The 23169-nt window shown below is 40.9% G+C and overlaps 1 protein-coding gene across 1 annotated transcript in view; it reads right to left on the bottom strand.

Annotated features, from left to right (window-relative positions):
* Positions 1 to 172: 172 nt before the first annotated feature.
* The window catches only part of LGR4 (leucine rich repeat containing G protein-coupled receptor 4), a 56873-nt gene continuing 33876 nt past the window's right edge, over positions 173 to 23169 (bottom strand). Inside the window, exons 4-18 of the mRNA XM_015863442.3 lie at positions 22344 to 22415; positions 14316 to 14531; positions 13807 to 13878; positions 12760 to 12828; positions 12091 to 12162; positions 11933 to 12004; positions 11187 to 11255; positions 10842 to 10913; positions 10417 to 10482; positions 9201 to 9272; positions 8288 to 8359; positions 7875 to 8000; positions 6739 to 6860; positions 6039 to 6113; positions 173 to 3153 (exon numbers count right to left, since the gene is read on the bottom strand). Coding sequence (XP_015718928.2) covers positions 1877 to 3153; positions 6039 to 6113; positions 6739 to 6860; positions 7875 to 8000; positions 8288 to 8359; positions 9201 to 9272; positions 10417 to 10482; positions 10842 to 10913; positions 11187 to 11255; positions 11933 to 12004; positions 12091 to 12162; positions 12760 to 12828; positions 13807 to 13878; positions 14316 to 14531; positions 22344 to 22415 — 2524 coding nt within the window. The 3' untranslated portion in view covers positions 173 to 1876. The remainder of the gene's footprint in view (positions 3154 to 6038; positions 6114 to 6738; positions 6861 to 7874; positions 8001 to 8287; positions 8360 to 9200; positions 9273 to 10416; positions 10483 to 10841; positions 10914 to 11186; positions 11256 to 11932; positions 12005 to 12090; positions 12163 to 12759; positions 12829 to 13806; positions 13879 to 14315; positions 14532 to 22343; positions 22416 to 23169) is intronic.

The raw sequence follows: 23169 nt of genomic DNA on the forward strand, positions 1-23169 counted from the left end.
AGACTGCTTTGCAAAAGGGTAAGCACTTCTCTGGAAGTTATAACCTTTTGCAGGCCAAGAGGCTGCATTGATCAGAAATGGTAAATCCACTGAATTCATATTAATTCTGCTGATGGTTGCCTACAGTGCAAGCATTTTCAGCCTCAGCTTTGGAAAAACAGATAAAAAACCATCAATGTTCATGTACCCTTTATTTGCTTTCAGTGTAACATTCCATGCTAACTGCTGATGTAATATTCATGAGTATAAATATAAGAACTAACAGCTCTGGATTGGTTTTCTTCTGTTTTTACACGTGAATATTTTGGCTTACAAAATTAACAGCATACAGTAAATATTCCGCCCGTATTTTGTACAAACTACATGATTTTGATATACAAGGATTCTGTTTTTATTACAGTGACAATATACAACCATGTCTATTTACAATGCAAAAAGTATATAAACCACATTTTAAACATTCTGCTACTGGCAGCCACTATTGTTTAGGAGGTAGCTTTAATTAACAAAATGAAGTGAAGCCACATTTCCCATCATGTGTTCTATCAAATAATTTACAATACAAAGATAAAAATTCATTGTATGAACAGTATATACAGGTTAATTCTCAAAACTGCAATCTAGCTTTAAATCTTAAGAATGTTTCCAGAGTGACCGGGGTGGCAGTGAATTCGCTCTTGATTTATCATATTGTTCAAACAACATCATTACTTAAATGCGCATTCATAATTCCATATCGATCAGACATAAAGATCTCAAACTAAATGTAGATACATTGGGATCACTTAAATCACTTGGATCTCAGGACATAAATGCTTTAAAAATCACGCACCGACTTAGGTGAAAATCAGCAACTTTGCAAAGTGTACTTCACACTCACTAAAAAAACCTTCAAAACTGGCAAAAATGTAGTGAAAATTCCCCTTTCTGTTTCCTCCCCGTTTGCTAAAATCTGAAACTGCTCACAGATATCATTGGTAAGCACCAACATTCAACAGGCTGCAGAGAATTATCCGGTCTTTTTCTGCCGACCCACGAGCTGTGTATGTAGGCAGCACTGCCAAACACAGCGCCCGATGCATCCAAGTTTCTTCCAACAGCGTGACCCTATTGTGTAATACTGGAGATGGCTGTGGTTCACCTGAAGCAACGCATCGTCGCTGAAAAACATCCTCAGCCCTATTATTCCTGACAGCTGTTAAGATTCTTATTGCATCTGCTGCAGATATTGTGGATTACAAGTGTTTTTATTACAACAATCTATTTAAAAAGAAAACTTCTGAACGTTGGCTTGAAGTACAAAACAAAAACAGCATTCCCATATTGCTCTCACAGTTACGCATGGGAGAACGAATCCATTTTTTGGCCCTGCAGTAAAATTCATCCTGAGATTCAATGCTGAATACACTGTACAAAGCTAGCGAGAGAATTGTTGCTTAATGATAGAAAAGTCACATTTAAAAATAATTTCTTTAACATTAACAGCTGTCCTTTATATTGTGCTTTGGCTGGAAAAAAATACCATCAGAACTTACCTCACCACCAGCAGAAGTAAAACACAACTGGGGTACAACATGGAAACAAACCCTCAGCATGTAAAAACGGTATAAAAGGAACCGCTATTGCTTGGACAGAGTAAAAAATTTGGTTTACAGGTAACAAATTTGGTTGACCAATTATTTACAGCCAGGGCAATTTATTGATTTCTTTCATCCTTTTTAAACGTATGGCTCAAGAAATGACTGCCCACTTCCCTTCTTTTAGAAATGACACTAAACGACGATTACAAAAGTGCTTCCTGCTCAGAAAGGCTGAAAGAGGCAACAGTCTGTGACGCGTGGTACCTCCTGGTTAGGAGAGCTGGCAGCCGAGCCTCTCAGTCTTTAATTCTTGGTATGTTGTAGGCATAGCGAACCAGAGGGAAGCCTCGGCTTTGGTAGAAGCAGGCCCGACCACAGGCCTGCACTTGGTCTGAGCTGTCCGACACGAAGGAGTCGTCTTCGTCTGCATAGTCGGAGTGGGCCGACTGGGTGCCACAGTCTGACCAGTAGCCATCCGGCCTTTGGCAAGGCACCACCGCCAGTGTGGGGCAGCTGTGGGATTTGATCAAGTGTTTGCATGGCATGGGCTTGGACAGGAGGAGCGATTCACAGCACTCGCACACGGCTATGTTACCTTGCAGGTGTGTGTACATGCCACAGTCATAGTAAAAATCCTGCGTTGCACATCCCCCTTGAGCACTGATGGAGATGGCTACTGCTCTGTTCTTCCTGGTCACCCAGCGCCTGAGCAACTTCCAGTCCTCCTTGAACTTTGGGTTGAAGAAGACGTACAGGACTGGGTTCAGGCACGCGGGTAATGGAAAAAATATCAAGGTGACAGACTTCATGATCTCAGGGCTGATAGAAATCGCGGTGATCAACGGTGCGAACGAGAAGAACGCAACAGGGCAGAAAAAGATGCAGTTTGTGAAGATTAACCAAGCGACGTGCTTAATCATGCTGGACTGTGAGTTTTCTGAGAGGTCCTCCTTTTCCAAGTTGCAATAAAGTTTAGTGTAGATAATAGCCATCAGCAAAAATGCCAATGAGTTCAGAAGCACTAAAGTTACTGTGAAGCCCAGGGAAGGCGTCTCTCCAGTGGGAAAGGGCAAGCAAAGGGGCGATGCCGAATACTCTGCTTTATGGAACAGTGGTAAGCATCCTGCTACCACGGCACACAGGAAAGCAAGAACCGCTGCAATTTGAAATTGTTTTTGGCGATTGCTTTTGCCCTTTTTAATGATTTCCTTTGCAGAGAAGCTTCGTTCAACAGCCGCCAACATCAGGAAAAAAATGGCACTTTCTGATGAAAATACTGCAAGAAAGCCAGTGACTCTGCAGCCACTGCCTGTCTCCCACCATATGCCAAATTCAGCAAATCTTCCCCAAGAGACAGCATCCAAGAAAGTTAAAATGCCAGTATAGACTCCCATAAATAAGTTAGAGACTGAAATCAAACCTATGAACAATTTGGAAGATGGCAATGGAGCACAAGATGCAAATACTGTTAATATGACGAGCAGGTTGAAGAACAAAGCGACCAAAAAAATGAACCAGACAGTAAGTCGAATCATCCAGCTTCCCAGTAAATATTCACAAGGTTTAAAAGCACCTACAAGAAAAAAAAAAGCAGAAGGACAACCAATTTAGGAGAAAGAAAAAAAAATCCTGTGCCTTAATAAGCAAGATCTTCAAGTGTTTTACAAGAGCACTACTCGTTCATTAATTACGATGAATAGAGTACCCAGCTGAACTGCTAAATAGGTCAGCTGAAAGTAAGCTGTTCTGCTGAAGCTATTTACTAATTAATTATGCCTGAAATAGTAATTACTGCGATGAATGGTCACTTGGGAATACTTTAAATAAACAAACTAGGTAAACACAATTAATTACCTTTTAGCTCCTCAAAATAGCTTTTATTAGTGTCACCTACATACTTCATTATGGTTTGTGTGTTTGGTTTTTTCTCTGAGATTTCGTACTTTTCCTTATAAAGTTGACAACTCTACAAAATCAAAAGTTGAAAAACAACCTATAAGGGGTAAGGATTTTTTTTCTTTTTAAATTAAGATGCTCTCTGAAAACACGCTTTACAAATGTGCCTTCTGGAGTTGCTTTTGGTCACAAGGAAACACGTGTAAAAGAGCTGACAAATTCAATTTATCAGCTTTAATGGGGACAGGAATACACCATGAGTCCTCTCCCCAACTCTGTCTTCCAGGAGGGCTTTGTGAATTTGGAAAGCCACATACGAAGAATGGGATTTTCTTCTTTTGCCACTGAGGTGAAGAACTAAGTGGTAAAAGAAGAAAAGTTTAAATAATAATGTCTAACAAGCAAAATAATATGAGGAATGACCAGGAAAAAGGTCACCTTTTTCTGCTTACCCTTCTAATCCTTCTAATTGCTGTTTATTCCATAGGGAAATCCCACTGATTTTATGTAACAATTAGAAGAATTTAACCTCTCCTTTATCCCCTTTAGGCTCTGCTAATTGTCCTAAACACAATACCAAGGGATCCCTCTGTGCAGTCAGGCTCTCTGTGAGCTGAAGGCAATGCAAAAAGCCACCAATCCTCGCTGCAAACAGGGCTTGTAGAACAGCTCCTGAGCTGTGCATCCAGAGCCCCGGATCCCAGCTCCCACCCTCCTTTCAGGTAAGTGAGAGGCAAGCAAAACCCAATCCTAATGCTTTCTGCAGAGAAAGCTTCAATGTCAGCACAAACATCTCCCAAGGCCTCGAGCAACCTGCAGAAATAACTGAGGTGACAAGATGAGAAAGAATCTTCTTGTTTGTTTGAATGAGCAAGCTTAATTTCTGGGTAAGAAATAATACTGCTAATTGGATTATCAGACCAGCAGAACAAGCAGTAAATCCCTCTCCCTTTCCTCCTTTTCTTTCTGCAGGTATTCCTCAAGGGATTTAAACTGAGTATACTTAAAAATAAAAACAACTTCCTACTTCAGACATTTTAAAATGCGAGTTGTGCTTCCAAAAATCAATTTGAAGTCTGTTCTCTAATCGGTGCAAAGAATAAGAACGTTCAAACCCACTGGGAAAATTTGTCCTAGGGAGAATAACTTTTGCTGCTTGAGTTCAGCAATCCATTCCTGCCATTAGGCAAAGTGGAAAGTGGATTTACAGGATGAGCAATGACTCAGAATTTAGGTGGTGGGTGGAGTGTCCTACTTATGACCAGACAACAGCACAGCAGGGAAAATAAGTTGTTAGCATGGGAGGGACTGGCGAAAAACAAGGCAAATTGTGAACTTGTAAAACAAGCTCTTCGCTCCTTGTGGAGCTACAGCATCTCAGGTATGGGCAAAAAGAGAGCCAAAGGCTTTAAAGATTTAACCTGTGTAACATATCATCTGAACTCTCATTCTGTAAACAGGAGCTCAAAGTACACAAGCAGCAACTGGTCAAATCAGTTCTCATAAAGCATACAGTACGTTAACAGTGTACTTGACTTTCTGACCACATTATTATTATTATTTTTTACTGTAATTTAGAAATCTTTGTAGTATTCTGTACACTAAAGCTAGAGATATCTCAAAAGATGAAGAGCTCACAGGCGAGTTTTCAAAGTGGATGTAAAATACCCGTCTAGGAAAAAAAGAATAAAACTTGGAAAACTCCTGATGGTCCAGAATCAGCTTCACTGGAAGCTTCATTTCTCCCCTGATCTATGCACTCCTATCCATGCAAACAGGAGGACTCAAGATGTGTATATCTTTTCTCAGCAGCCCATGACAAGGGTGAGGAAGTAGGAGGCACCACAGCCAGCACTTTAGGAGCTGAGCGGAACCGTGTGTGGAAACGCATAGTGGAAGGAAGATAAGCAGAAGGGCAGCAATGAAACTGCCTGGAAACATTTGTCTTCAAGATCAAAGACTTTCAACACTCCTGAGCCATTCAAGCCCAAACTGGAGTTCTGGTACGCCAATAAGGGTACTCATTGTACCAATATCCACAGCAGTTTAAGATGCTACTCCAGCTACTTGCAACAGCCTTCTGCTGTCAGTTAATGCTGCCATAGAATGACTAGGAGAACATGGCCAGGCATAGTTTAAACCCCAATGACAGGAGTTTAAGCTCTTAAAAGGCTGACTTCTTGTTGAAACAGATGAGCATTCATACCATCTGCTTTACAGATACTTTACTGGCAAGAGTAACACAGAATTAGGGGGCAGTGCATTAAATACTGCAAGCTCCAAATGTAACAGCACAGTCTGGTATGTTCTGCTTATGAAAACTAACTTCAGTTTTTTGGTACCATAGTTCTCCCATACAGTGCCATGTCTAAAGCTGAGCCAGATCTCTGTGACTGCTCATCCAAAACAACATTAGCATCAAATTAAGTTTCCCAAGTGCTGCAGAACTTAACCTTCTCTATATGGATTGAATGAGGAACGAAGCACATTTCTGCAGACAGCTGTTCGCATAACACCATGCATGAGGTTCAATATATAGCAAAAGCACTTCATTAGATTTACCTGTTGCTGGTGTACAGTGAATAATAGTCTGACCCAGTTCCACATTTTCCTCGTTTCTTACACCATCTGCATCAGCTGTATCCAAGTAAAATGAAAAACAGATCAGTCGAAGAAAGAAAAAAAATGAAATCTAATGAAGCTGTCTAGGACAGAAACACAGCTTTGAAAGATCAAAGACCTAACGCTTCTCCAGCTTTCAAGCCTATAACAAGTGGAGCAGTTCTGGTTCGCCCCATAGGGTTGAATAATCAGTGCAGAAATTGCTGCAGCAGTTGAAGTTACTACTGCCTGTTGTAGCTGCTCACAGTGCATTGTAATAAAGAAACAACATCTTTCATCACCAGGGACAAGACCTATCGGCCTCGAACTAGACAGTGCAAGGACAGGCTTTCAGAACATGAGAGCTGAAATACTGAAATCACAAGAACATTTCTGCTCTGGCACAAAATGACAGAAACAATCCTGGAAGTTTAATACGGTTGTAACCAAAAGAAAAAAAACCAAAACCAAACAAATGGGCGCATCACGCACTATCAGATAAACCCACTTCACAAGTTAGAAAAGGAAGAACGCGGCACCTATCTATCTGCAAGCAACTGCTTAGCACTTTCTGACCCAGCTTTTCCATGTTTGCTTATTCAAAGACAACACACACTGTTACTTGGTCTGGCATGTTCCTCATTAGGATGAGTGCACTTACTCTTTTCACGATCCCCTTTGGCATCTTGATCTTGGTGACTAGAATCTTCAGCATTTGAGTTTAAGTAAGAATCACAGCCCCAAAACGCACAGCACTGGTAAGCATATGGTACAGATAGAGACCTGAAAAACAGGCCAAACAATGAAGACTGTTGCCTGTTGCTACTTTAAGGTTTATCACCTATTAAAAATACTAAGGGCACGCTTAGTGCTAAAAATACGTTTTTTGTCACAGTCATTAAGAACAGAAATCGCAGCTGGATCAACTGTAACCATTTCTGAGGATTTTTTTCCACAAGATAAAGGACTGGTGATGCATGCAAGTCCCACCAGTAACAAGGAGTACAAACACAATTCTATGGTGTTTTGCTCTCTTCACTTCTTTTCCTCCTTATAAAAAACAAACTCTGACCAATGCTTGTGGTGTTGCCATACAAATTAGAATAGCAAATTAATGAAAAAAGCACACAAACAAAAAGCTAATCTGCCGTTTCCATGGGATTGCTGAGGCCTAATTCTAAGAGTGACATGGAAATCTCCGGTAGCCTTACACAAATCAGCAGCATCTTCATCACCATGTTTTTCCATTGGGCAGTAGAGGAAAGAATTTTTAACTGCTTCTTGAGGAGGGAAATATCAACGTGTAGAAAGATCTTTCAAAATGGAAATCAGCTCACCGCCTCGTAATCCACCACATATTGAAATCACTAACAGGTTTCCCTTTGAATGATTACTGTTACCATTATCATTCACCTCCAAGAATAAACAGCATATGCATCAAGTGTGGTGATTATGGAATCAGGCACCTGCAAGTCTGTTTCCATTTTCCACACACTGAAAGACAGATGTGCTCAGCTCAGTAACAAATGGAATCTATCCAAACCACTGCTGTAAAGTCAGATGATTATATCTGCCTAAAAAGTGGTGGAGAAAAATATAGCAGGTTCTAGGAAAATAGTCTGCAAGTGGCATTTCTCTCAGAACAGTTGGGATGTCAACACTGAGGCACTACAGAACTTGTTGAAGGGCCTGATCATTTGTCATATTATCTAAGTTGGCTTCATTTGTTGTCAAATTGCTTGCTACTAAGTAAGCGAGGAAGCAAGTGAGTTATTGTAGTGCTATTAACCAACATACCGAAGCTTTGCAAAGTTCTTCGCTGCCAAAGCTTCTTTCAGCTCAGAATTTCCTGCAAGCTTAAGTTGGTTCAATCCACTTAATCCTTCTGTTGGAACTGAGGTGAGTTCATTGAAACTCAGGTCTCTAAAATGTGAATAATAAGACAGTGTTACAACAACGTAAGATTGAAGTCTTCAGGGTCTCACACCAAAGCTGTGGTCTGGAAAAAGACTCTCAGTGTTGCAGGTACTTTAGAGCATGCCTTGTTCTGTATGAGTATGCCCTGCATAGATTCTGCTAGCAAGAGGTTTCATGATCCACGGAAATGAAACGTTATGATGGACACATGCCAGTTTTAAGCTAAAAGCATTTACTATCTCAGCAACTTATTGACAGAGAGAGGAGGTTACTGTAAAGAACAGCCTACTTACAGATTAACAATAGCTCCAATGGTTGTGAAAGCCTCCTTGTGGATCTTATGGATTCGATTTCTACTGAGGTCACTGCAATGAAAGCCAAGTATGATTATTTAGCAGTTTCATCTAACCTTTGCAACAAGCACTGTTCAGAGAAAAAGTACATCTATCGTACACAATGGCACATCCATTATACCTCTGGTAGAAAAGCCAAACAACCCTCCCATTTCCCTTCTCTCCCCAAGTCAGACAGGTGCAGCAGCAACTGAACCTCTAGGACAGGCAGCCATAACCAGCTTCACCCCATTCCCAAGGTAGTAACTGCATCCCACTAGAACTCCCTTTACTCCTTTCCTCAGCCCTGGCAGCTCAGCAGGTGCTCCCAAGGCAGAGGCAGGCTCTGGCGTCACCCATTCCCAGGCTGAAGGTGCCAGGAAGATCACTTTGGTGACAAGCACACCTGCAGCAGGGCAAGGCAGAAAGGGTGGGGGAACAGAACAAAGAGAAGGGCATCTACCTTGTTGGATTTCAAAATCCAGATACAGCTCCTGCTGGATCGCTATGATTTCTATTAAGATACTCCTTTCAAAACCCCTGTCAACTTCTCATTTATTTTTTCCCCTGATAACTTCACTGTTTCTATGTAATATTCATACAGCTAGACACATGAAGGTAGGGAATAATTTTGATTACTGGTCTGCTCCTCTCAAGGAAAACAGAATGCTCCAATAAATAGCATATAATGCAGAACAGCAGACTGCCAAAAATTATCTTTAGATACATATACACGTGAACACAAGCAAAATGGAGTGTAAAGTTGGCAGCTGCCAGTATAGTATGAGATTTGCAACACCAAACCCAACCTCAGTTTACACTGGAGTCAGAGAGATTATTTTGTTTTATTCAGTATGTGTCTATGCACACTTACAGTATGCGAAGTGAGGACAGTCCTTGAAAGGTATCATCTGTGATTTCATGGATTTGATTATGCTGTAAGGAACTGTGAAGAAACAAAACTTAATTGGCAAACAGGCTAACTTCAAACCAAGGGATAGCTTGATGGCTGCTAAGAAGAAAAAGTAGCCTTCCCAAAGGCACGGTGTTTTCTAAGTTTCCCCTTACAGAAAGTACATTTCACGTTAGCTACAACAGCACAAATATGATGCTCATTTGTGGCACCTTTACTCCATCTCAATTCACAGATCTTATAACTTAAAGGAGAGTGTTGAGTGTGAATGTTATTACTTCCAAGTGAAAAGCAGCACTTGAAAAACTATCAAGAGCCACTGAGGATTTAACACAAATCTATTCAACTCTTCAAGGAATGTTTAGGATACTTTAACCCTGGGTGCACTTTCAATTCTCAATATAGAGATTTATGTAAGGAAAATGCTGAGAAATGCTTCAAGAACCAATGGGCAAATTATACTTCCAGTTCAATGTCTCTTTCCAACAAACTCCATTAGTCTCTCTTGTGTATACAGCAACAACACATTCTGACAAAGGTTACATCAGTGGTGCCTTTGTTGGAGAGTAACTGGCTTTCCTCACACACCATGAGCTCTGGAAATGCTTTGCCAGATGTTTTACAGCAATAACCATGTACAGTGAGCCCAAAGATGTCAGAGAATAGTAGGAAGGACCACCTGTGAGAGGCCTATCATTCCCAATCTCATTAAGTATTAAGAAAGTCGAGAGCAAGGGAGGTTTAAAGAGAAGCAGGAATACTGGTAGATGAAAAAAATGCATAGGGTCTAGAAATAAAGCTTAAGCAGCCTTATACCAATGAAATAAGGGAGAACAAAGACAGGTTTTAAGAAAAAAATGCACCTTACAGGAAGTATTTTACCTGAGCACAGGCTGTTGGTTGAAGGAAACTGAAGTACAGAAGAAACACAAGGCAGGGAGGAAAACACCTAAGCGCTCATTACATTTGTGCACATAGCAATACTTCTATAAAATTCAAGATTCATGTCTTTGTGCTACAGGAACAATTAAACCTGAGCTGCTTGAACTGACACAGCCACAGGGCCTTAATCTTAGAAGCGTATTTATCATCCAAAGCAAAGCAAAAACTTTTCTGGAGATCGGGACACAGTGTACTGAAGAGGTAATAAAGATAACCACTCTGTGTTTCTACTCACATTTCTTCCAAGGAGTGGCAGCCTGTAAAACTTGGGAGGTCCTTTATATTGTTATAAGACAAGTCCCTTCAAAACAGGAAATAGAAAGAGGATGCTTAGATTAACTCTGTTCTACCTGGAACATCTCATCGCTGGATACACGCATAGCAGAAAATCATACCGTGTAAGCTCCCTGAATTCTGAGAGCTGTCATATAAAATCATGCTTAGATTCGAGTGGCCAGAAGGTATGCAAATTGTGCTCCCAAATGGTTGCATTTTCCAGTTTGTTTTTTTGCATTTATTTTAAACATATTCTTAGTATTTTTTTTAGTCTTGCCTTTTTAATACTATCAGAACAATACTCCTCCTTCAAATTAGCACTACATTCTCTACATCAAAACATTTTCATCCAAATGAAAATAGGAGCAAAATGCGTGCACTTACAAAGTTCGTAGCATCTTCTGCTCTTGGCATAAGTTAACAGGAATGCTGTTTATCTTGGTCCCCGTTAGAGTTCTATGGAAAAAAATATATCAAAACACCATATATCAGTATCTGCATTGTCGATAGTGTAACATAACAAGCCTATCTAGGACTGCATCTAGAGCTAGGATGGTGTTTTTAGCTGTCAGGTTCTGGATTAAGGCATTCAGGCATTTAGTGACAAGAACAGGACATCTACTTGAGTTGCTCTCTAGATACCCTAAATCACATCCCAATCATTTCAAATCAGGCAAAATAACAATTAAGAAAGGAACGTGGTTTTTTTTCCCTGCAGAAGATACTTACAAACTCTCCAGGTTTACGGTTCCTGTCAAATTAGGAAACCACTGCACCATGCTGGCACCCCGAATGACCCTAAAAAAGTTGCCACAAAAATTAGCTGTCAACTACCATGCAAATTAATTATGACATCAAGTCCTGCTTTCAGGTAGATATTTTCACTAAGGAGGCACTCTTAACACCCCTATTACTGCTCAAATTTTATACATTGAGCTCTTCTAAGTGCTTCTTATACTAATAATCTGCTAACTAAATTTTTCCTCTTAGAAAAGACTGGAACTCATTGAATTGGAAAGCATTACATGAAAACACCTACGAGAAGGGCATAAACTCTCAGGCAGTTTGTAGTTTCAAAGGTTGGCATCGCATTCTGTTTTGTTACTTGTCACCCCCAGACCTGACATCATTTGAAAGCATGCATGTGCTAACCTGCAAAACATTCTCACAATGTACACCTCTGTTCAAAACGATACTGGAGTTTATTGAAGTAAGAACCTGAGCATTTGGCCTGAGGTTATGTCTTACGCAAGGTAACAAAGATTAAAAAAAAAAGAAGTTGTAAAACGTATTTACCAGAGCTTCTTATGAAACTGCACGTTCCTAACAACAACAACAACGTTTGTTACCCGTTAACTGCTAAAAGAGTTGTGCAGGAAGAGCTAGAAGCAGCCAGGATATTCTGCTAATTTCATTCTTTAGCCATAACATTTCATGTCTGTGTATTGGACTATTCAAGTTGAGATGATACTTACAGGGAATGCAGATCTGACAGATTCTGAAACGCTGAGTTCCCCACAAAAGACAAAGGATTATCATACAAATGTCTGGGAAATGAAAAGCATGTTTCAATCACTGCTCTTAGAGTCATTGTCTGCTACAGACTAAGAATAGATGCATGAAAATTACTTACATCGTTCTTAGAAGGGGGTTTCCTGCAAATGCCCCATCGGGAATTATGGAAATATAGTTACTGTGAAATGCCCTAAAGATAGTAGGAAAGAAAACCCACGTTTAGAAACATATTGCCAGCAGATTCAACCTCCAGTCATTTTCTCTGGGTAGATACACTACACCTATGCAATTCCCAGCCCTGCAGAATTCAGATTGTAGTTAAATATGGCTATGTAAAACTGTGGCAGTGTGAAGGCAGGATCTCTGTCTATGGCTCTCAGCTGAACCGAAAGCGTTTCACTAGAAAGAAATTATTCTGTCCAAAACATGATCTTATGCTTTCTCTTGTTTGCTTCTCTGTTGAAGGAGGGGACAAGGAAGACACACGATCAGTGAATACATAATTCTGCTACTGGAGGCCAAAACCTGCTCCTGATTAACATCTATGCTAATGGTACTCCTGAATACATTCCTAGGTTGTATAACTCCAAAATCATTTTCAGCAGGCTCCCTTCTGTAGTCGTTGATTATATTTGCCTTTAATTATAGCATCACTTAGCATAACTTCATCTGATCGAGGTTGCTGCATAATCAGATGAACGTTCTTAAATCTGGGAATTTCTTTTCCTTTTTTATTTATGGGAAGGAGAGAGAAAACAGGTGAAAAGGAATAACGGGCAATACTCACAACTCTTTTAGATTTGGGAGTGCTTTTATGGCTTCGGGGAATTCCACCATGTTATTATAATTTAAATCCCTGGAGGAAACAAAGCAGGAAAGTTAAAATATTTAATCATGGTTAGGAACTGTTAAAATCATTTTTATTTATGACAACTCCACGCAAGTTCTCAAAGCATCATTAACCACACTGCAGAATAACTTCATTTTTGACTTAGTTTCAGTCTTCTCACCTATTACATGCCTTCCAACCAGCTAATTAACTCAGTAAGTTACTTGAGAAGGATTATTCACGCTAAGTCAAGTTGTTCGCAACAAAGCACACTACATTTCACAGGTTTACCCTTCAGATCAACTTGCAAAAATAATGAACTATGTTCATTAGAACTCAGAACATAAGAACTAAGTAAGCCATTGGGCAATAGCAGATCTCTTGCAACAAAATTGATTCTAAATATTAAAGAGAATCAGAAGCAAATGCCATCACACTGGAACAGTGCACACATTCATTCAGGAGCTGCCAGGACATTTGCAAGACAGTTTCCAGCTAACCCTAACCCTAACGCACCAGTAAGAAAGGAGCAGCAGAAAGACAGCCCACTGAGGAACTCCCTCTTGCCTCACAATGGATTTGACAGCGTATTTTAAATAAGTTTAATCCCACAGCAAATGCAAGAAACAAATATTTGTCCCTTATCACATACAGGGCCTCTCAAACACTTCTGATATATACGCCTGAGTCAGTGGAGTGCTGTGCAAAGTTACACCAGCTAGATCAGTACTAGGAACATTAAGAGCCACGCCATCCAGCGTGACTTTTCACCCAGGCTAATATTTACCCGCTTCTCAACAGAGCTAATTACTTTTGGTGGAGCACTGCACTGATATTAGCCTTCACTTCCGAAACCTGCGTTGAACACAAGTGTGGGAGTTATGTGTTGTGCTGCACACAAGCCTTATTTGCAAAATCTTCATTGCAACAGTAAAGTAACCTTGAGTAGGCTGTGAATGAGACGAATCACACTGAACAAAGAATTACTTTAAGAAGCATACTTACAAGGTTTCAAGGTTGTCCAAACCATCAAAACAGTGCTTTCCTATTGTTTTTATTTTGTTGTTATGAAGATGTCTAACAAAGAACAAAGCAAAAATGAAAACAAGTGAATGACTGCATATAAGTTAATGAGTCAGCAGATAATTCTGTGAAATCTGTATAATGGGTTAGAAAAAACATTACATGGGATGGATTAGGCAGAATGTCTTTCACTTCAAGACATATTTCACTCTTGTATGGGAACAGAACCGGCTGCCTGCAGGCAAGACAACCTATTTTAGACCTTTACTCGCTATCCAGAAGTGTGATAAAATATGATTTAAATGTATAAATAAAAAAAAATTTAATATTAATCTCTGGAAACATCTAAGACTGGAGAGAAATACAGTCTGTGGCAGGTAATATTTTCTTTTAATATCTTTGAAACTGTTTTCTGACAGCCGCTTGTTTGAAATACTTATCTAAGTGGGGAGAATTGGAGTGATCCATCCAGTAAAGTCACAAATACTCACAGAACAACAAGACTTGAAAGGTTTGTGAACGCGTAGTCAGGAATGTGCGTTATTTTGTTCAGGGCCAGCGTCAGCGCCTGCAGGGAGGGGAGGTTGCTCAGGGGATGGATGGGAACTTCTGTCAAACTGTTGTCATCCAACCAAAGGTGACGCAACTGCACCAGCCCCTCAAAGCTGTCTTTGGGAACAGCTGTAATGTGGTTCGCATCCAAACGCCTGGGTGAAAACAGAGAGAATTGGCACAGTCAAGCCATGAAGTACAAGTAAATAGAAGAGTAGTTTGAAGTCTTACTACTTGCAAACATTTTTGTTACCTTGAACATATTATAGTGAAATTATTTAATACAAAAAAGTTTGAGTGCTTACTGAAGTGACACGTGAGAACTCTTCCAAGTCACATGAAAAGCACATAACTGAAAGCCCTGTAACTATTTCTTCTCCATTTAAAACATTTTAACCAATTTTTATGCTTACAATTGGCTTAAACAAGTGAACTGGACACAAGAGAAACCTCCTTCCCACCAGCCCTCCTGCTCCCATAAGGACAAGCATTTAAAATGGCAACTTGATATTGTCCGAGAAGCTACAGAGGCAGTTACTGCTTTGAACCAACTATCTCTATAGCTATCATGTCAATAACATCATATACTGCTATATATTGGCCTGGGTACTCCTGCACAACTCAAGCAACTGCCTTAAAAAATAGGATTACTAAAAGCAGTGTCTGAACAAAGTCAGAGTTTAAAAAAAAAAATCACATTGCCATATAGAACACTGTATGCTGTCAGTTAAATGAGACCTTTCTTTCACTCTGGCAGCTGATCTCTCCTATCACGCTCCACAAGAAATGGAAAACAGAACCCTAGCACCGGTCGGTGTTGCACATTATTGGATTTGCCATTGGATTTTTCCCCAAATTCACTCTGATCTCAAATATTAGCATGAGCAATGACTTCGCAGTCTTTTTTATCCAAAGAACTGCAAACCATACAAGACAATTTTGCTACAATACCGGCTCACCTCTGCTACTGGGTTTCACAGCTTCTCCATATTTCAAAGCATCCAAAGGAAAAAAAACTCCGCACCTGGACACCATGGAGGTGAAACGTGTATCCTTAGCTAAGGCCTAGCCATGAAATCCCACTGACAAGAGGTGCTGGTTTTACTTGTGGTGCCCTGCTTAGAGCCCCCATCCACAGGAATGGACAGATGCAATGCCTGGCTTTAGTAATGAACACTGAAACTGATGCTGCACTCTCTGGATCAGCACTGTTCTGAAAGATGGAGGCTTCACAGCCAGCACGGAAGAAAACACCTTGTATAACTGGTTTGAAGTGACTGCATACCAGTCATGGTGTGTACACTGCTGTCTGGGGAGACAGACTCACATCTACTCCATTAACATCGATGCTCACTGTGATACAGATCAGCACAGCACAGGCTGAGTTATATTAAGCACTCGGTGCACTCCTCAAGCCATGATCAGACATGCTCTTGAAAATCTAGCTGGATCAGTTTAAGAAGCCTCTGCCTGCAGCCATCTGCCCTGTCCCTGCCAGGGCTCGCAACACAGAGCAGGTGACTGCTCCACATTTGTCCCCATGTCAGCAAGGGGGCTTCTGCGCTCCACCTCCTGCATTGCACCCAGGAGCGGAGGACGGGAGCCAGTCTGTCCCAGTGGGCTGAACTGGGAAGCTGGGGGCAGAGGGGAGGGTCAGCAGAGGGGAGGCACTGCTTTACACCGCTCCACCTGTATCCACCTGAGACATCTCATTTCAGCCCTGTACATACCTGTAAGGGAACATCTTACTGCACCAAAATCAACCTTGAACAATTACAACGTTAAAATGCTGGGTTTACCACAGTGGTCAGCATTAGCCTAATTATTATCCCCTCCAAAATTTAAAATATATGGCAAATTCAGAGGAATAAGAAAAGCACAGTCACAGTGTCTCAAGAAATCTCCACCTAAAATCCCCAAGGCTGTGGAAGAGGGTCTTGCTTTGCAATGCATATGGCATATATTGAATATTTCCAGTAATTAGGGAAAACATGTCAACACCAGAATTTCCATAAAACAAAAAGTTGAGAAGTGGATGAAATCAAGCAGCAAATAGGCCAATATAAGCATGAATTTACAAAATAGCAGCCAAAAGGCTCTTTCCTAAGATGAGTGAGGTGCCATTAACTCTAAAGCTACACTTCAAAGAGCTCATTCCTATGGTTCATAGGCTGGCATCCCTTTATCAGTTGCCCCATGGTCTGACAGGTGTGTACACTATTGTGTTTGAATGCTTTTAGCCTGCATCAAGGCTGGAATATTTCAGAGAAATTAAATGTCTGGTGATAATAATAAAAAAAGGAGGGGAAAAGGGTAGAGGAAAAAAGGCCTGGGGCTCTGCTTCAGTAAAAAAAAAAAAAAACAACAACAACAACTAGAAATTACCTGTCTTTCTTCTCCCTCCTAAATTCACACACCTCCATGAAGATCAAAAGAATGATTTTCCAGTGGAATAAACATATCTGAGCCTTCAACTCTTCTTCATTCCAAGAGAAGCAACGTACCTTGAGAGGCAGGCAGTGCTCTCAGTCCTTGCGACTACTTGCCTATGCCTATGGTTGCACTTTTATTGTGCTCCTTCCTAAATTCCACTTACTCATGCAGATTTGGGGGGGGGGGGGGGGGGGGGGGGGAAGAAAAAGAAAAAAACCAAACTGAAGTAAACCAACAAACAAAAAAAGAAACCTGAAAAAGGCATTCTTCTTGCTCTCCATGACTTCTTGGCAGCTAAACAAGCACAATGTCTGAACAGAGGTGAAAGCAATTAGGGATACCGAATCCTAAAGCCAAAGCAAAGCATGCTGCAATTGCTTGCATCGCTGAGTCCTCATTGGCACAGCCCAAGCTCTGGCTCTGTATATGGCTGTGCTGGCCCCATCTTCCCCAAGGCCAGCAGACATCACAACAGAGGTTTGCACAGAGAGAGAGAGTACAGACGTGAAGTGAAAACCTGTGATTTACAGACACAATGACATCAGAAGAACCATACTACCAGGATTACACACAACAGTAATTTATTGCTGCTTGATACCAGTTACCAGCTATCAGACCTCAAGACGTACCTTTAACTGAGCCATTTTTGTCTCATTCATATTTTTTGCATTCCTTCACACCTTTTAGTGCAAATTGGACACTCCATAATTATTATTGATTTTTTTTTCATCCAGGTGAAGCTTATCTACACTGTGTTCACTGTGCAAATCACAGCTGCAGTGCTTCCATTTAACGTGAAAGGTGCGGAACGGTGTACTTCATGGAACAAGGGAAAAGCACAACTGGAATATCTGACAACTGCAAAGCAGCACAACTCAGCTAAGCACCACCACGTTCATCTCAGCTGACACAAGAAAGGCATCACTAGCACTAATAGTTAACAAAGTACATGAAATATTCTTTGCTGTTCGGACTGAACTTTAGCAAAAGTCTGTCCTCTTCCATTAAAGCGTTGAAGATAAGACTATGTTCTTTAAACTAGAGCTTGCAGCATATACTTGAATTCCTTAATCTTTCAGAAGCGACTCCAATTCCAGCTTCCCTCTAGGCACTGGCTTGCGAGAGACCTTCCCATTTTAGTCTATAAATTCAGAGTTTACTTGCTGAGCTGTCATCTTTACTTTTATTACCTGCTAGGTCCTCTCCTCGCATAAACTCTAAGTATGCAAGAAGAAAGAGTAGGAACATGACAGAAGCTGACACATTCAGAAGCTCTCTGGTGAACGCTCAGTGTATTGTTTAAGCAGATAAAGAACAGAGCAAATTAAAGATCTACCAACTATTTACCTTGCTTTAAGGAAACTGTAAAGCTAACACCTTACCTTAATTGGAATGAAGGTAAGTTCCAAAGTCTAACCAACACACATGTGTGTATATGCGGGCAAGAAAGGCCAGGCTGAATGGGGCTGCAAGCAACCTGCTCTAGAGGGAGATGCCCTTGCCTATTGCAGGGGGTTGGAACGAGATGGTCTTAAAGGTCCCTTCCAACCCTAACCAAAATGATTGAAGCCAGGCCTGACAGGGACACAGCAGTGTGTGCGGAGCACAATCGTTCCCAAGCCAGTGCTGTTGGCCATGCCAGCTCTCATTTGCACCCACGTTTCAGCCACTCAGAAATTGTAAATGCCTTGTACTACTGGCAAGAGCCTAACGTCGATGTTAGTAAAAGGAAAATCACTCCTGACTCTTGTGCAGCACCACTTCTGCTCAATGGCAATTATTAAAGAACTTTGCTCTTTAAAGTGCTCCTTCAACCATCACAAAGAGATCACTCAAATAACTCTGAAGTAGATTTTTAGGTTTTGAAGTTGAGTACTGATAAGCATGATCCATAGGAAATGCTGCTACAATGTAAGGCAATAAGCCTACCATGTTAACAGGGGCACTTTACCTCACTTAACTCATTTGCTCTCTGCACCTTACCTATTACAAACAGCAGTGCAAGGAATTGCTTCCTTCCAAGACAAATTTACAGCAGCTCTCAGAAACAAATGATCCATGCCAAAGCTATTGCCATCGCTAGTGCTGATTTGCCAGCACATACATTTCTCCCACTGGAATGCTTAAGGTGGAACTAATCAGAGAGAACACAAAGTTTGCTGCAGATAACACATGGGAATCAGCTGACCTTCACTCACAATGCTGTGTAAATGAAAATAAAAGCAATCATATTCAGCAAAATTTGGTTTTCTCCCTGCAAAACCAATATAAAACGCACGCAAGTTGCCCCCTTTCCCATTCTGATAGTGCTGATGGGTGTAGGGTACAAGTATGCGCATAAACAAGGAATCCTTCCAAGGAGAGGCATTCCCCCATCTCTGGAGACTTTCAAGGCAAGACTGGATGAGGCCCTGGGCAACCTGATCCAGCTGTGGTGTCCCTGGTCATTGACGGGTAGTTGGACTACATGGCCCTCCGGGGGTCTCTTCCAACTGTAAGGATTCTACGATTCCATTAAATGACCTGAAACTTTAATTTGTAATGCAATAGTTACAGTATCCATCATGCTCAGAATATTCTGTGCTATGACTGAAAAACTCACTGGGGTGAAGTGAGTGAGAGCGATCACAGAAGAGCTGTATCTTAACAAGCTGTTGTGCAAACCTCTAGAATTAAATCCCAGAATAAACAGCGTTACAAAAAAAACCCAAAAAACCAGAGCTATCAGAACTGAAAAGCACCTTATGCCACAGCACTGAAACAAGGGCCCATCCCTCTGCCTTCACCTCCTGCTCCTTTCAGGACTTGCACACCTCACCTCAGGAGCACACCGCTTTGCCACCTCTGGCTCTCCGTGTAGCCTTGGATTGCCATACACCTCAGGAACTCCATCTCCAGATTGAAAGAACGCAGCGTGCCACAAATCCTGCCTGATAAACTACTCTGATGCGATACAAAGTGTGTTTCCGCTCACCAGAACTCCTCCTTTTAGTAAACCCCACTTTTACAAAGAATAACTCCATTCTAGCTCTCCTCAGGAGGCCAGAGCTGGGAAGATATCCAATATAAACAGAAAATAAAGAGCTGTCATTTAGTATTCTGAACCACACTGGCTACTCTCCAGCTATAACACAAACACCAGAAATCATGAAGCTCCTGTAACCATCTTTTTTTCCAACCCAGGTATGTTTACTGGGCTCATTCACACATAGAGTGAGGCAGCTGCCTTCCTACGCAGCTAGGACTTGTATGCATCAAGAAAGAAACGAGGCAGTGCTACAGGAGCTGCAAACCAAGCTATCATCAATATGCTATAAAGCTCTACAAACGAGTAATTTGTGTCTTCACCAAGAAAAAATCCCCCTAAAGCCTACTTTAGAGCAAACTGGGCAACTGCCAAGAGAGAGTCAGTTCAACGATGTTGGAACTTGCAAGTTTTGGATTGGGATTATGCATTAACGAGATAGAAGGAGCATATACTCTGCAGTGAGTTATTTGTTTTATGAAGTCAGAGCAGCTCGGGATTCTTAAATCCATTTTGACACATTCTTTCAAAAAGACTGTGTTTTTCTTTGTCTTTTTTTTTTTTTTTTTTTCCCCTTAAACCAATAAAGCAGCATGCTGGCATTTATTTTTCCACGATTACTCCAATTCAGAGGACAGACCAACATTCCCTTGCCAGATGCCGCTCTCTGCATTAGTAGGGGGGGAACTAAAGAGCTACGCTGTAATTTTTACAAGAGAAGTAAGAAACTGAAAGCTTTCCTGAAGCTTCTGAAAATGACAGAAATGCATTCAGGCAAAGCTTATTGATAGCACGGTAAATAGAAATGCTTCACGTTTCTCATGATGCTCATCTCTGGAAGAAAAATTATCCTCAAATGGCTACCAATTGTAACAAAGAGTGGTGATCTGGTAGTGCAGACAGCTATCCTCTTGGGGACAGAGTGGGAGCCAACCCAAAGCAGGATCCGCAACAGAAGAAAAAATTCTCATCTTCTGACACTGATATTTGATGACTCCCAGGCTGGGTTTGCCCACTGTATCTCTCACAGTAATTCTGAAAATTCAATCTGTTCTTTCTCAGAAAAAGAATAATCAAGTAGCTTGCTACTTATTGATGCAATTTCCTCCTTTTTCACTCTACCAGTCTTTCTACAGTCTATCATTTGTCTGTGAACAACGAGCTCCCAGAACAGCAAACTTTATAGAATCATCAAGGTTGCAAAAGACCTCTAAGATCATCCAGTCCAGCCATCCGCCTTCCATCAATATTCCCAACTAAACCATGTTCCTCAGTACAGCATCTGAATGCTTCTTGAACACCTCCAGGGATGCCAACTCCACCATAGGCACAGCCAGTCCCCCAGTGCCTGACTTGGAGAAGCAGTATTTCCTCACGTCCAACCTGAACCACCCTCCCCATTGCCACCACTATGTTTCACTAACACAATGATGCTGTATCAGACAATTTTACTGGTGATACTACACAACACTGAGTGATCATTCAATGGCTTTTTTTTTTCCCCCCCAACAACTCTTAACTTTTTTAGACACCCTGTTTCTAATCATATCCAAATCTATCAAAGACAGAGAAAGAATGAGATGCTGGCTTAACCTTTACACTTGCCATCTTTTCTTTAATTAATGTAGAGAGGATTTATTACAACCTCTGCCCAAAGGAGACTGCAGCCCTCAGACCAACATGCAGTAAATCAAGATGAGCATCAAGGAAATCTGCAGAATTACTCCAAGTGGAAGCCCACATTCCTGCACTTGAATCCCCAAATCTGATCGCATCAAACTACTGCTGTCTCCACAAAGCACCTTTGCAAGAGTTGCACAATAACCTGTTGCAATGCAAAGAGATAGGATCTTAGTTAGAAACTTGAGTTTTGGCACAGAGGGAACAGGTAACTCGCCCTCCCTCTGTATGTTAGCAGAAAGGAAGAAAAAATTTGAAATCCTTCTGCTCCTTCATCATGGAAACAAGCAGCTACCACGTAGAGAGCTGTGACTAACTATTAAGGTCTTAATAAGTTGCTCTATGAAATACAATAATCCAGGAGATAGTCTAAACACATATGAAATACCTTACAAGCAACTAACAATAATGGCTGAGTGCTCCTAACTGTCTATGTGATTTCAACACCCTCCAGTAAACCCAATACCATGCATGTCTCAAGCAGCAGCAACTTCTCAGAAACCCTTTTTCCTCCTCCAGATACAAAAGACTCAGGAATGAATCATTTTTGCACAATGTTTTATAATGGCTTCAAACACCTAAGGACATGTATAAGAATGATAAATACTTTCCCACCTCTACATTCATACAGCAGGGTTTTGAAAGAGTGTAAGTCACCCCCAAAGACAGCAAAAACAATTCCTTGTCAGCTTTGCTAGAAAACCTTCGCCCCAGTTGAAACCACAAGATTAGAAACTCTGGGTCCATTACTGCTCAAACTACAGAGCTTTAAAAAACAAAGCAAACTTGTACGTGGTTTGGAAAATAAAAGCAAAGTGAGAAAACTTACAAGGACTGCAAACCGCTCAACCCTCTGATGGCTTCGTTAGGTACAGTCTTCAGCTGGTTGTTCTGTAGGGTTCTGTAAAAATGCCCAGTGTGTCAGTACAGTACTTTGACAATAACACTTATATAGAATACCCCGCAGTCCATTTCTAACCTATGCAAGAGAACGTGGCATCATCACATTCATTTTCTTGAAAAATCATCCTATATGTGCTACAAAATACACAAGCCTCTAATTTTTTTTGAAGCTGCGTCAATGCACATAGCATTAAGAATCCAACTTACAAAGTACTTTCACAACCAAGCACCTCTGAGCACAGCAGAAAGAAGATACAGAACAAAACTAGAACCACACAGAGTTCAGTTACGCTGTATTTTTACAAACTCTTGTGGGACAATGTACCATTACATTATGAGTGCTTTATGTAAAGCAAATGCAAATAACTCAGATCTCACATGTTATTAAGTACGATTAGGTCTGGATGCATATTAGGGTAACTGCTGTTGGACATGTAAGTTAACTGCTAATTAATAACTAATTTTTCAAGAACTGCTAGAATTTCAGGCTCCTCCAGAGCCGAGTGTCCCAATGGAAAGACTTTTGAAGGCCTTGACACTGGGCATTTTGTTTCCAAAACATCAGGACAGATCAGTAGTTTCTTCACTAAAGCTGTGTTTACCCTTCCTCTTCACAATTTCAGAGTCCTTCATTAGGTTATTCAAATATCTATTTAATTAACTATCTATTACTCTCCCAGCAACTGGAAATATTTCCAGCGGCTTAAATGCTATAGCAGAAAACCTTTTATCCTTAGCAATGGAGAAGCAGT

Source organism: Coturnix japonica, chromosome 5, assembly GCF_054131305.1.
Source record: "Coturnix japonica strain WE chromosome 5, WE-NBRP24, whole genome shotgun sequence".
Taxonomy (NCBI): domain Eukaryota; kingdom Metazoa; phylum Chordata; class Aves; order Galliformes; family Phasianidae; genus Coturnix; species Coturnix japonica.